At 39.2% G+C, this 12,798-nt stretch overlaps 1 protein-coding gene across 1 annotated transcript in view; it reads right to left on the bottom strand.

Annotated features, from left to right (window-relative positions):
* Nucleotides 1–12,798, bottom strand: part of SLC5A12 (solute carrier family 5 member 12) — a 45,493-nt gene that overhangs the window by 18,745 nt on the left and 13,950 nt on the right. The window contains exons 5-9 of the mRNA XM_081797423.1: nt 11,275–11,429; nt 11,013–11,153; nt 6,225–6,354; nt 4,878–4,966; nt 1,222–1,334 (exon numbers count right to left, since the gene is read on the bottom strand). Of these exons, the coding sequence (XP_081653549.1) occupies nt 1,222–1,334; nt 4,878–4,966; nt 6,225–6,354; nt 11,013–11,153; nt 11,275–11,429 (628 nt within the window). The remainder of the gene's footprint in view (nt 1–1,221; nt 1,335–4,877; nt 4,967–6,224; nt 6,355–11,012; nt 11,154–11,274; nt 11,430–12,798) is intronic.

Genomic DNA, 12,798 nt, shown 5'->3' with positions numbered 1-12,798 from the left:
GTCAGTGAATTTGTATTATTTGATCTGGTAATTTTCTGTTGGGGGTTTTTACTAAGGAAAAAAATTATGGATGCCATCAAAGATTAATGTATATGGGTATCATCACAATGTTACAAAAAATGAAAAAAGATTCTAAAAAGTAACAATATAAAAATAAAAAAGTAAGCCATTTTGTAGACTATCGAGCAAACATTCAAAAACCATGTTTTCAAATAATGCATAAATGACACAGGAAAATGCGGGCGCCTGGGTGGCTCAGTTGGTTAAGCGACTGCCTTCGGCTCAGGTCATGATCCTGGAGTCCCTGGATCGAGTCCCGCATCGGGCTCCCTGCTCGGCAGGGAGTCTGCTTCTCCCTCTGACCCTCCTCCCTCTCATGCTCTCTGTCTCTCATTCTCTCTCTCTCAAATAAATAAATAAATAATCTTTAAAAAAAAAATGACACAGGAAAATGCTTGCTACACTCTCCTAGGAAAAAGAACCAACCAGAACAAAATTAGGCATAATTTTGTTTAAAAAGTACATATATTTTCTCCAATTACCTACATTTTTTTGTAATAAGTGAATAAACATATAATTTGTTTATACTGAAAAAGAAGTAAACTCTGTAAAACTATAATTCAATATGATAAGTGCTACAGTGAGCATAAACATAATATGCAACTGTGTGATTAAGCAAGGAGCAATTATTCCTTGAAGGGAGGTTACCAGGAGTTTGGTAATCAAAAATTCTTTAGAAAAGAATTTGGCATAATGTATAAACTTGTCAAACCCCCAAGTTGTACACCTGAAGCTAATGTAACACTGTGTGTCAACTATACTAAAAATAAATACATAAGTAAGTAAGTAAATAAATAAATAAAAATTATAAAAAGAAAAAGAAATAATTTGACTTTATTAGACAAAGTGACTGGCCATAGTGAGCAGAACATCTTCCCATGTAGAGGGATGAATATGGTCAAAGCAAGACATATGCAAGAGATGTTGAAGTGATGAGTCTAGAGTGTGGGGTGAGTACAGAAGAGTGTCAAATAGAAGGTTGGTGAAAGGTAAGCTAGCTGGTAATTCTTGCCTGTTACCCTCCTGGTATCTTTGGAAGTGTGAATCCTTATGTGAAATTCCTCATACACTCGGTGTGCATTTGTGCCTGTGAGTCCTGAGTAACATGTACCATATTCACATTTCATGACATGGAGTAGAAGATGAATTGGCTCTACCTACATAAGCCTTTACTGCTCCAGGTGCTCAGCTTGTCGGAGAGATGGGGAAAACAGCTCTTGACAAAGTCCTCAAAGGTCACCGTTGCTAAGGCATTGATGCTGGCAGCCACGGTGCTACAGGGAGAGAGAAGCGAGAACATAGTCCAAGCTAAATAAAGCTGACCAGCCTGCCCCATCATTCAGGGCAAACAGACAAGGCACGGCTCTAGAAACAAAAAACAGATGCAGACATATGTCCTTCTTCTGGGACTTCAGGTGGGCTACATGGCCTGCCTACTCACTCTTCAAAGCTGCCTCTGTGCTTTGTGCTCTTTGATTTCTTCAAACTCTAGTGAAGAAGCTTGACGTTCATGCTCTAATACCTACCAGTGCCCCTGAACAAGACATTAAATGAATTAGCAGGCAGTAAAAAGTTGTGTGTGTATGTGTGTGTGTATTTAGGTTGGACTTGAAGCAGTGACTATCCTAATCCAGGAATCAGTACAGTTTGCCACTCATTAGTCATTCATTCATTCATTCATTCCTCCATTCATACCATTTATGCATCTCTTCATTCTAGGTACTAGGCATACAATGGTGAACCAGAAAAACATAGACCTTATACTCGGCAACACAGACATTCAACAACCAATTACACAATTGATCACAGTTGTTAGGAAGGAAAATAAGGTGCTACGAAAATATGCCTTGCAGGATCCTAAGCTGATTTGAAGTTAGGGGATTCTTCCCTTAGGAAATGATGATTAAGACAGACACTGAAAGGACCGATGCAAATTGGGAAAAAAGAGGTTCTAGAGCAAAGGGAAAATTACATTTAAATGCCTCTAGCTGGAAAGCTTATTGCGTTCAACAACCTGAAGCCCCCAGGGTGGTAAGAATGCAATCAGTAAGGGAGAATGAAGCAAAAGATAGGATGGAAAATGGGCAAAGACTAAAACTACATAAAGATTTGATATTCTCTCTGACTTTTCAACCAGAGTCCAGTCTTATGGCCCAAAAACTCACTTTGATGACAGAGAACCTGGACGTTGAGGTTTTCTTTTAAGAATAGCATGAAAGCTTGGGCGCCTGGGTGGCTCAGTTGGTTAAGCGACTGCCTTTGGCTCAGGTCATGATCCTGGAGTCCCTGGATCCAGTCCCGCATCGGGCTCCCTGCTCGGCAGGGAGTCTGCTTCTCCCTCTGACCCTCCCCCCTCTCATGTGCTCTCTCTCATTCTCTCTCTCTCAAATAAATAAATAAAATCTTAAAAAAAAAAAAAAAGAATAGCATGAAAGCTTATTTAATTCCTCATACAGACCAGGAATATTTTAGGTAGTAGAATAGATAACAGTATTAAATTCATGTTATGCAAAATCACAACCACAAACAAAAGTTCTGGAAAAGAAACCAGCTGATGAACAAAATCTGGCCATCTGTTTGTAAATTTTCTGCTGATATTCAGTAGCTAATTGTTTTATTATCCTCCAGTGCTCATCTGAAGACAAGCTAGAGCTGTGCCAACAGCATGGGAGAAAATTCAAACTTTTTCTTTTTTCTGTAATGCGGGATAATGGTACCATTAATTTTAGCTGTAGCTTACTTTAGTTGGAATAGTTCCAGGTCCATCACATGCAAAATTAAAAGTTCCTTTCCTAAGAGGCAGATACAGCAAGTAGAAATTTCCTAAAACCCATTTCTAGGGAATTGAAACTGTAAGTACTTTGAGATACATTCCCTTTTTCCTGAGAATCAATGCATGGTGCGTGTTTCTTGCCAGACTCCCCTTCTATCTGCAGCTCCATGAAAGTCAAATAAGGAAAGTAGGTGTCCAAATAAAAAGAGTCCACATTCCCAACAGTTTTGTCTCAAAATACATCATCTGAAAGTCTCAAACATTAGGGTTGACTCTCAAATCCTTTGAGAGAGAGGAAGCAAAACGCTGAATTTGGCCCATATAGAACCTCTCCTGCGTTGCCTTTGTAATCAGGTATATTATCCATATGCCAATTTCTCAGATTCTAAAGCTTCTTTAAGATGGTAGAAATCTTTCTTTTTAATTTTTCCTATCCCTCAACCACTATCTATTTATTGTATCCCTATTCCTGTCTTTTCCTTTCTCAACTCAACATCTGACTTAAGGTTGTAGCAGAAGGAATCTCTCTATAGCATGGAGTGTCCACTGTGTCCCTCTCTTAGAAGTTTTGGGCTTGAGACCAAAAGAGCCATCCATTCTCTTATGGGGGAATTATCTGTTGACAACTACATGTTCTTTAATCTGGAGAGACTCAGCCTTAGAGTAAGAGAAAAAGATAAATAAGTAAAGCTCTATAGAGAGGGACAAAATAAAAGCTAGAGTGCCACCCTTCTTTGTGACTGATCCTCTGGTGCTCATTTTTTCTGTCCCAAGTTTCCCTGAGATCTTAATCTCAACACCACGGAATAATAACACTTTGTGTTACTGAAGCAAAATCCTAAAAAGAATATTAGCAAAAATAATTCAGTAGTAAACTAAATCAGAATTACACCAGAAGCAAGTTCAAGTCATTATATGAATTCAAGGATATTGCTAATTTGGATATATGTCAACATATTAATATGCCAAAAGTTAAAAAAACACTTCAAAAATGCCAAAAATTTAATAAAATTCAATATCTCCAATGAAAACTTTCCTAAAAGTAGAATAAGTATATGCGTTTTGTTCTTTTTTACAATTTATTAACTTAAATGATATTCTTTTTTTAAGATTTATTTATTTATTTTAGAGAGAGAGAGTGGGAGCACAAGCAGGAGGAGCAGGAGAGAGAGAGAGAGAATCTCAAGCAGACTCTGTACTAAGTGCACAGCCCAACACAGGGCTCCATCTCAGGACCCTTAGATCACAACCTGAGCCAAAACCAAGAGTGGGACCCTTAACTGACTGAGCCACCCTGGTGCCCCTTAAATAAGTATTCTTAAATGTAAATAGTATCTTTCAAATTAAAACTTGATATCACATTTAATGGTAAAATCTAAGAGCCATTTACTCTTTTTCTCCTCACAAAATCATGCCCTACCACAAAATCATGCCTTACCACTTCTACTGCAGACCCATCAGGAAGAGAGGGACTAGACCTTACACAGACTTGACCTTGTACTTGGATACTACTCTATCCCAGCCAGAGGGAAAGCACCTCTTTCCCCCCAGCAGCCACTCAGCCAATGAAAAGCCACCATGCTTTGAACTCCCGGTTTACTCCAATTGGTCTTTTAGTTCATAACAGCCTTCCCAACTTACTCCTTTTCTCCTCAAAAAGACAGACCTCTCCTTTGTTCCTCACACTCACCTATGGTTTTGCCTCAACTTACTTGTCCCTTATTGCAATTCTCTTTTATTCCCCAATAAACCCATTTTTTGCTGGTAAGATCATTGGTGGTTTTTATTTTTAAGGTTAACACTTCTAATGCCTTCCTATTGATCTTCAAATCCAAACTACTTCATAAAGTTTCACAAGTTTCCATCTCATACAACAAAGGAGCACATACAAATGAAGCATTCATCAGGGCAGCTGACACACAGTAAGTACACAGTAAGTAGTGGTGATTATGACCATCGTCACCCTTGTCACCTCACCGGCTTTGCCATCACCACTGTCATCAACCTCCACGTCGTCAGAGCGGAGAGTTGTCGATATACTAACCTCAGAGTTCCGCTGAAGGCACAAGCCACAAAGAGTCCAGGCAGTCCTGGCATCGTGGAAAATATCTCCATGACGAAGTATGGCATCAGCTGAAGGAGGTAAAACAAGATAGGATTAGTGGCCTTAGCGGCAGAGTCTGAAATGTGAAAACATCACTTTCTAGCAAAAGGAGGTGGGAAAAAAAGACAAAAAAATAAAATAATAGAGGAGTTTGCGAAGACTCAGGTTGTTACATGCTGGCAGTTGAGGTTATGATTAATCCGATTTCATGGACCTGAGGTCCAGCTCCAGCTGGAGGGGAGGTGGGGGGTGGGCAGGGGCAGCTGATATTAGGGAAAAGGGTTGGATGGACTTTAGAAGGTTCAGGAACTTGTTTTATTTCTCCTATGTTTGCAATATATGCCATTTTCTTGCCTGTCTACCCTTAATGTTAGCAGTTAAATCCTAACAACAAATGCTTAAAACTCATCTTCAGGGAATCTAGGTATTATGGTTCTACCTTGTAGTCAGATTTGTGAGAGAAGAGCCCGCCTGGGACAGAGGGGACAGTGGAATATAGAGTGGGGAGAGAGTGATGGTTCCTCTTGAACACATGCTCCATAAATGGAGTTTTTGAAAGCACTTTTTAAAAAAATTTTATTTTATTATGTTATGTTAATCACCATACATTACATCATTAGTTTTTGATGTAGTGTTCCATGAGTCATTGTTTGCATATAACACCCAGTGCTCCATGCAGAACGTTCCCTCTTTAATACCCATCACCAGGCTAACCCATCCCCCCACCCCCTCCCCTATAGAACCCTCAGTTTGTTTCTCAGAGTCCATAGTCTCTCATGGTTCATCTCCCCCTCCGATTTCCCCCCCTTCATTTTTTAATGTAGTATATTGGGGTGATGGTGTTTAAGCTATGATGAGAAGCCATGAGCAGAAGCTATATAGAATTAAAGGTAATTTTCTTCAATTTGAGAATAAAACGTCTTTAATCAACCTTGAGACATACAGAAAAAAAGAACTGAAAGTCTGCATTGACAACCAAGCCATGGGTTCAAGCCCAACTTCCACTCTCCCCAGCCTTGCCCTGACCCCTGGCCCCTGGCCTTATCTTCATGGACAAGGTGAGATACCTTTTTACATGTCACTCCACCATTTTAAAACCTGGTGTGTGGTGATACCACCCAAGAGGAGAAGAAAGAAATCAACTCTCTTGGGCTTAGGAAGTGGCTTGAGATCCAGGTGGAAAAAAAGGAAGAACCCATATTACTCATTCATGGTCAGAAACCATAATATTCATTATGAACTCATTCATCTCAGCCATTTCCCCACTGGTCCCAAGCGAACACATACCTGGTCTGGTGCTGAGATAATGCCAGAAGTCCAAGGGTCACAATCTCTGAAGTGGGAGTACATGATTAAGCCAGAGAAGACAGCACACACCAGAATGATCCAGAGACCCAACAAGTTAAAATACAAGGCTCTAGAAAAAAACACAAAGATCTATTGGTAGCCTCTACACCATATTACAGTATGATAAAGACATCACCCAAAATCCATGGTAAAAATTTGGGGGGATTTTTGCTATAAAATAAAATTCCACAGCCTTCAAGAATCACTACACTTTATACTTTTGTAATTTTTGTTTGTTTGTTTGGGAACGTTACACTTTTAGACTGGTGACAAAATTTGAATGAGGTAGATTTTTGATGGCTTTTCTTTTGAAATCAGGAGTTTTTCTGCAAAATCTCAATGTGTGGTGGATGAAATTTCACATACCGATCACTCATATTATATAACTTACAGTGATTTTCCCCCCACTCAATTCATAAAACTGTCAAAAAGTGAACTTACATTTTCACACCTTTTCTTCCAGAGGGATAATGAGATAAATGTAGAAGTAGACACATTTTGGAAATAATCACTTTGGAGACTGATTTAGATGAAATTTAAAGTTGAGGGTTTTTTTTTTTTAAAGATAACAGAAAGTATGCAAAACCTAAGGTCATTTTACCCATATTCTGGGGAGCAATTCTTTTTATTTGTACAACACAGAGATACACTTAATTCCAGTTTGAGTGCTTTGGCAGTCTCCTATGGTTATTTTGTATTCATTGTTGGTTTTTGAAAGTCAAAATATTACTAGTTTTCGGGGTTTTTTTTTAAAAGATTTTATTTATTTACTTAGAGACAGTGCGGGCGGGAGGCAGAATAAAAGGAAGGGAGAGAATCCCAAGCAGTCTCCACGCCCAGCACAGAGCTCAACACGGGGCTCATCTCAACAACCTTGACATCATGACCTGAGCTGAAATCAAGAGCCAGACGCTTAACCGACTGCACCACCCAGGCGCCCCACTAGTTTTCTTAATCTCAAGGAAGACTAGAAAGTGGGCTGGAATTTTATAAACAACCTCATTCTGGAGAGTTTCAAAGGGCCAAGAGAACAACAGTGGGAATTTTCTTGGATCAAGTCATTGTTCGAAGGGAATCAGATACATCCACATTTAAATGTAAGGACACACATTAATTTCAAAGCCTCCGAAAAACCATACTGTACAGGTGTACCTAGCTTTCAGAAAACCCTTGAGCCAAACTACTCATTTATGCAGCAAATCTGGTTAAATTATTCTCTCGTTTGGAAGCTTCTATTTCATACTATTTACATTAGAAAAGGGACTTATCCTAGAAGTTACTTCCTTTAGAGTTTTCTAACAATGTTTCTTGTGGAGTTGTATTGGTTTGTTTTTGTTTAGAGGGGTTGATTTAAAGATAGCCTTTTGGGAATACAATTAATATATGAGGGGGTCAATACCTATTAACTGCCTTGATTGTACTCTTGCTATCCTCCCTTCTGGGCAACTTTACTCAAACCTTTACTTAGGCCACCTCCTAGAGAGCCCTCCCTGACCATCTTTTTCTGAAACAGTGCGTCTCTGCTCTTTCTACTTCTTATACTGTTTTACATCTTTACAGCACTTATCATTATCTAAAAGTGTATAATATATTCATTTGCTTATTATTAGTTTCCCCCACTCAAACAAACACAGTGCCATAGAATTGTGCTGGCACTTAGCAGACATGAAATTATTTTTGGTAATAAATAATTGAATGAATGAATGGTAGAAATTCAGTACAATATGATTATACTCCTCATATCATTTATTTTTTTAAAAAGAACCTTGGGCCGTGAATCAGAAGACTTTATTCTCAACCATCTGATGTTAGACAAGTCATGTGACATTCTGAGGCAGTTATATCATCTGTAAAAAGAGTGTTAACACACCTGCTCTACTTCTATTATGGGACTAGTATGAGGAATGAATGAGTTACATTCTGTAAAAAGAGATGTAGGTCATATAGCCATACATTCATACATTACCCAAAACAATTTTAAGCTTCACCAGTCAACTATGGGAAATGAGAAACCAATGGCAAAATTGTACTGAATGTTAAAGTCCTTGTGTTGTGAATTTGTTTTTCATTAGAAATGGACTTTGATTCTTTACAGAATCTTGTAACTTAAGCCACTTCATTGATTCATTAAAAAAATATTTGTCAGGCATCTCTATATACCAGCTCTTCTAGGCCCCGGGGTAAGGCAGTGAGCAACATAGAACCCACCCTCATGGAGGTTAAATTCTGGGATTAGAAACAGATCATCACTGAAATGAAATAAATGAATACAATGATTTTAGATGTAAATGAGGAAAATAAACTAAGGCAGTAGGAATAGAACAAAAGTGACTTGTGTGGGTGTGCTCATCTTAGCCAGGAGATGGGATGGAGATGGGAAGGGACTAGAGAACATGCATCAGCCCCTATTACCCTCATGGCACCTTTTATGATCAGCAATCTTTAAAGATAAACTAGAAACAAGAGGAGGTGAAGTCAGCTTCCAGGGAGCACATCTAAAATCACATGGTGGGTGATATTATTTCCAGGTGTGAGGAAGGTCAATAAAGCTTAACATCAATCGGTGATGTGAGTAATTCGTGAGTAAGTAATCCGCATTCCTGGCCATGAAATATGCACATATAATGAGTCGCTCCTGGTTTTAACCCATGGACACGTTCAGTATGAACGTTATGGATCTATTTTCACCTATGTGTGTTTCAGGATGTATTTTCCCCAAGTAGCAGAGCTTTCCTTAAACTCTGATGGAATGTTTTAATGACACCAAGCTCTCAGATAATTGAACGGAAGTAGAGCATTTAATCAACATCCTGCACAGCCTCCTAGGTGAGAGCAAACTGGCAGCTGGCTCCGAGTGGCCTCTTGTTGCCCCCCATAGTGACCTTGAGGCTTCAGCTGGGTGACAAATGACACATCCCCACTGCAGGTTTCCTTCCACCTGCATGCACTTCAACTGGACTGGCCATTTTGACTGATTTCTCTTTCCTGAACTGTAGTAACTAAACCAATTTGGATTCTCTCAGGGAAGTCTTTTCTAAAGAGAATTTTTATTTTTCCATCTTTCCTTATTCTCACAAAATTCCTGTCATAGCTTTGGTCCTTCCACAGAAGTGGGGATGGGTGGAAGCAGGAGTTGCAATCCTAAATGCTTAGGAAAGTGTGTACATTTTTTTCTTCATGAATATCTCTCCTTTTCTGACAGTTCTCATACCCATTAAATAGTCATGCAATAAATTCCAAACCCCAAGCAACTATTATGAATGTAATTGTATCAACTTTTGCTTGATTTAAACTAACTCGCTAAATGAGTCTTAAAGATACACAAACACAAGCACACACTTGGGAGTACACACTATTATTGTTGTAATGGGGGAAATTAGACATGTTCACAAGAAAAAATAATATAACACAAATACATAAGATTAAAAACAATCTAGATGTAGCAGAGAATTATTGTTTATTTCACCAAAAGATCCTTTTAGAGATACAGTCAACTCTATTTTAAAGCAGAATTTTAAATGAATTTTAATTTTATCTATTTATTTTTGTGAAGTAAGCTCTACACCCAATGTGGAACTTGAACTTGCAACCCCAAGATCAAGAGTTACGTGTTCTACCAATGGAGCCAGCCGAGTACCCCTAAATGAACTTTAATTTTAAAGGAATTGTGAGATCAAAGTCACACTTGATCTTAAATACATTTCCAGTAATTCAGCTATTTGATAAAGTGATGATCTTGTATGGAGGGTTTGTTAACATTATTTATTGTAATAGGATATGAATATGTTATCAGCAAATTAATGGAATACTAGATAATGCCTTCAATTCTTCCTTCTGTGAGTGTGTGAAATATATAAGAAATAGTCTCTTTTGGAATTCAAGTTACAAAACAGTGAATCATGTCCCAGCAATGTTATCTTCTATTCAGCCTATGCATTGAAAGTATTTTAAAATCAGTTGGGGAAATATTCACGGTGGCTGTTTCTCACTCAAAGAAAAGTTAAGGACATCCCGACAAATCTGGGGATGCTGGAAATTTGGACAGAACAATGAGGATAAAATGTCCATTTTAGATGCATGTCTAGCTTATTTCTGCCAGGTCTGCAGAATAATACAGAACTTCCTTCAATCCCTGTTCTAGAGCATGGGATGCTTGCAGGGCTTGGAAGAGGCTTCCCAAGCTGTGCCCATGCTGGGGTCTGTCAGGGCGAGCACGCCTGGCAAGACTGGTGACTGCCGGCTCGGCGGGAGTTGGGTTGGCAAAAGCCCCGCTGTGACTTACCTCATTACCTTGGCTTTCCTTCTTTTAAACCTCTCCTTGGAAAATTTAAGGATATACCCATCAAAGAAAAATAGAAGCTGAATTGATTGAGACCACAGGCTGAATCAAGTCACTCATAAGGGCTATCTCATCACAGAAACTCTGAGGAGGCAAAACATGCTATTTACCTCTGCATTGCCACCCAGGGCACCTAATTTCGCCTAGTGAGTTCTCAGTAAGTGCAGGCAGCAAATGGTGTAGAGGAGAGCAAAGGCAGAGAGACGGAAGTTCAAACCCACTTCCTTGCTGAGATGGGAGTAGTAATGCCTGCCTCAAAAAATTGCTTAGAGGGTTAAATAAAACTTTCCATTTCTCTCTGACACACACACACACACACACACACACGGAAGCATATAATAAGTATCCAATAAAGGCTAAGAAAACTGAAATGTTTATTTATAACTTACAGTTTTGCATGTTTTTCTGTTTTGCAAGAGATGCATCGCTGTATGGTGGACTGATTAACTCCATAGATCCCGAGCCATGTAAAAGTTCCTCCCACCGAGATTGTCCAAAAAGTGTGCCGCCTGAGAGGATCTACATCAAAGCTATGAGGCAGAGAGAATTGAGTGAACAAAGATGTTCCTTTGATGCCCAAATATTATTTTAGTTAGCTGAGGTTATACAGCTAAATCTTTATAAAACACGAAAAACTAGTATTGGACGTACTCAAATATATTTAGTCGAGATCCATTTGTTGATTGTTCTATGACATTGTGTAATCCTCCAGCATGAGCTGATCCTTGAATGAGAACCGTTAAAAATCCCACAATCATGACAACCATCTGAAATGTATCTGTCCACACAACTGCTTTTAATCCTCCCTGAAATGGAGAGAATAGATGTGAGTTCTCAGAAAGGAAGGCTGCAAGTCCTCCAATTCTTTTTTTTTTTTTTTTTAAAGATTTTATTTATTTATTTGAGACAGAGAGAATGAGAGAGAGAGAGCACACGAGAGGGGTGAGGGTCAGAGAGAGAAGCAGGCTCCCTGCCGAGCAGGGAGCCCGACGCGGGACTCGATCCCGGGACTCCAGGATCATGACCTGAGCCGAAAGCAGTCGCTCAACCAACTGAGCCACCCAGGCGCCCCAAGTCCTCCAATTCTTTACAACCTCTCTGCTGATGCAATCTTTCTTTCCTTCCTTCCTTCCTTCCTTCCTTCCTTCCTTCCTTCCTTCCTTCCCTCCTTTCTTTCTTTCCTTTCTTTCTTTTTTTCTTTCTTTCTTTCTTTCTTTCATCTTTCTTTCTCGATCTATGTTATGAAGAACGAGTAGGAATTTACCTGGTACAGAGGACAAGAGAGGGGAACCACATATGTGAAGGATGGAGATGCATGGCTGCCTGGAGAAATGAAAGAATGCTAGAATATATAGATTGAGGCATATACAGAATGCCCGAAGGGAGGTTGCTGAATTTGCTAGAGGCCAGAACACATGGGTTTTGGCAAGGCTACTTAAATGATTTCTTAAGAGCAATGAGAAAGCATTAAAGAGATTTACATGATGAGAGATTTTATTTGTTTGCTTCATATTGGTTTCAGGGGTGGTTGTGTGGATAACAGATTTCTGGACCAAGGAAAAGAAGGAGTGAGAGATACACTCAGAGTTGTTTTCAGTAGTCTGTGCCCAAGAAGACAGAGGTTTGAAGCAGGTTTGCAGCAGGGTAGAGATGGAAAGAAATGGATGGACTTGAAAGATAACTGGGAGGTCAAATCAACACAACTTGTGAATAATTGAATACAGATGATGAGGAAGTGGGGAAATTAAGGATAATCATCTGGGTCTGGCTTATACAAACATGAGGGTTTTTTTTTTTTTTTGTAAATTTAGTGGCAGTAAATAAATTCGGGGGAACTGAGATGCTAGAATGCTGAGAAAAAAGAAAAAAACTAGGAAAGAATGATAGATTCCAGACATTCATGGAGAAAGGAGTTTTAAGAGCTAGACGATGGTCAAAGAGTGAGGTGGGCAAGGCAGACTTTGAGGAGGATAAATCTCACAGCAGAACTCAGGACAGAGTGATGAGGGAAGAGGTTAGTGTGCTGGTTATCAAAACTGGATCCTCTGTAGAATCCTTTGGGGAATTTGAAAACAAACAAACGCCAATGTCCTAGCACCCAAGGATTCTGAATAAATTGAAGTCTGGGTTGGGATCCAGTCTTAAATATTTTTCTGAAAGCTCCGACAGGAATTC

The sequence above is a fragment of the Leptonychotes weddellii genome, chromosome 11, assembly GCF_054177405.1.
Source record: "Leptonychotes weddellii isolate Sample4059 chromosome 11, ASM5417740v2, whole genome shotgun sequence".
Classification (NCBI taxonomy): Eukaryota; Metazoa; Chordata; class Mammalia; order Carnivora; family Phocidae; genus Leptonychotes; species Leptonychotes weddellii.
The sequence above is the reverse complement of the archived record's forward strand: the minus strand, read 5'-3'. Positions and strand labels throughout refer to the sequence as shown.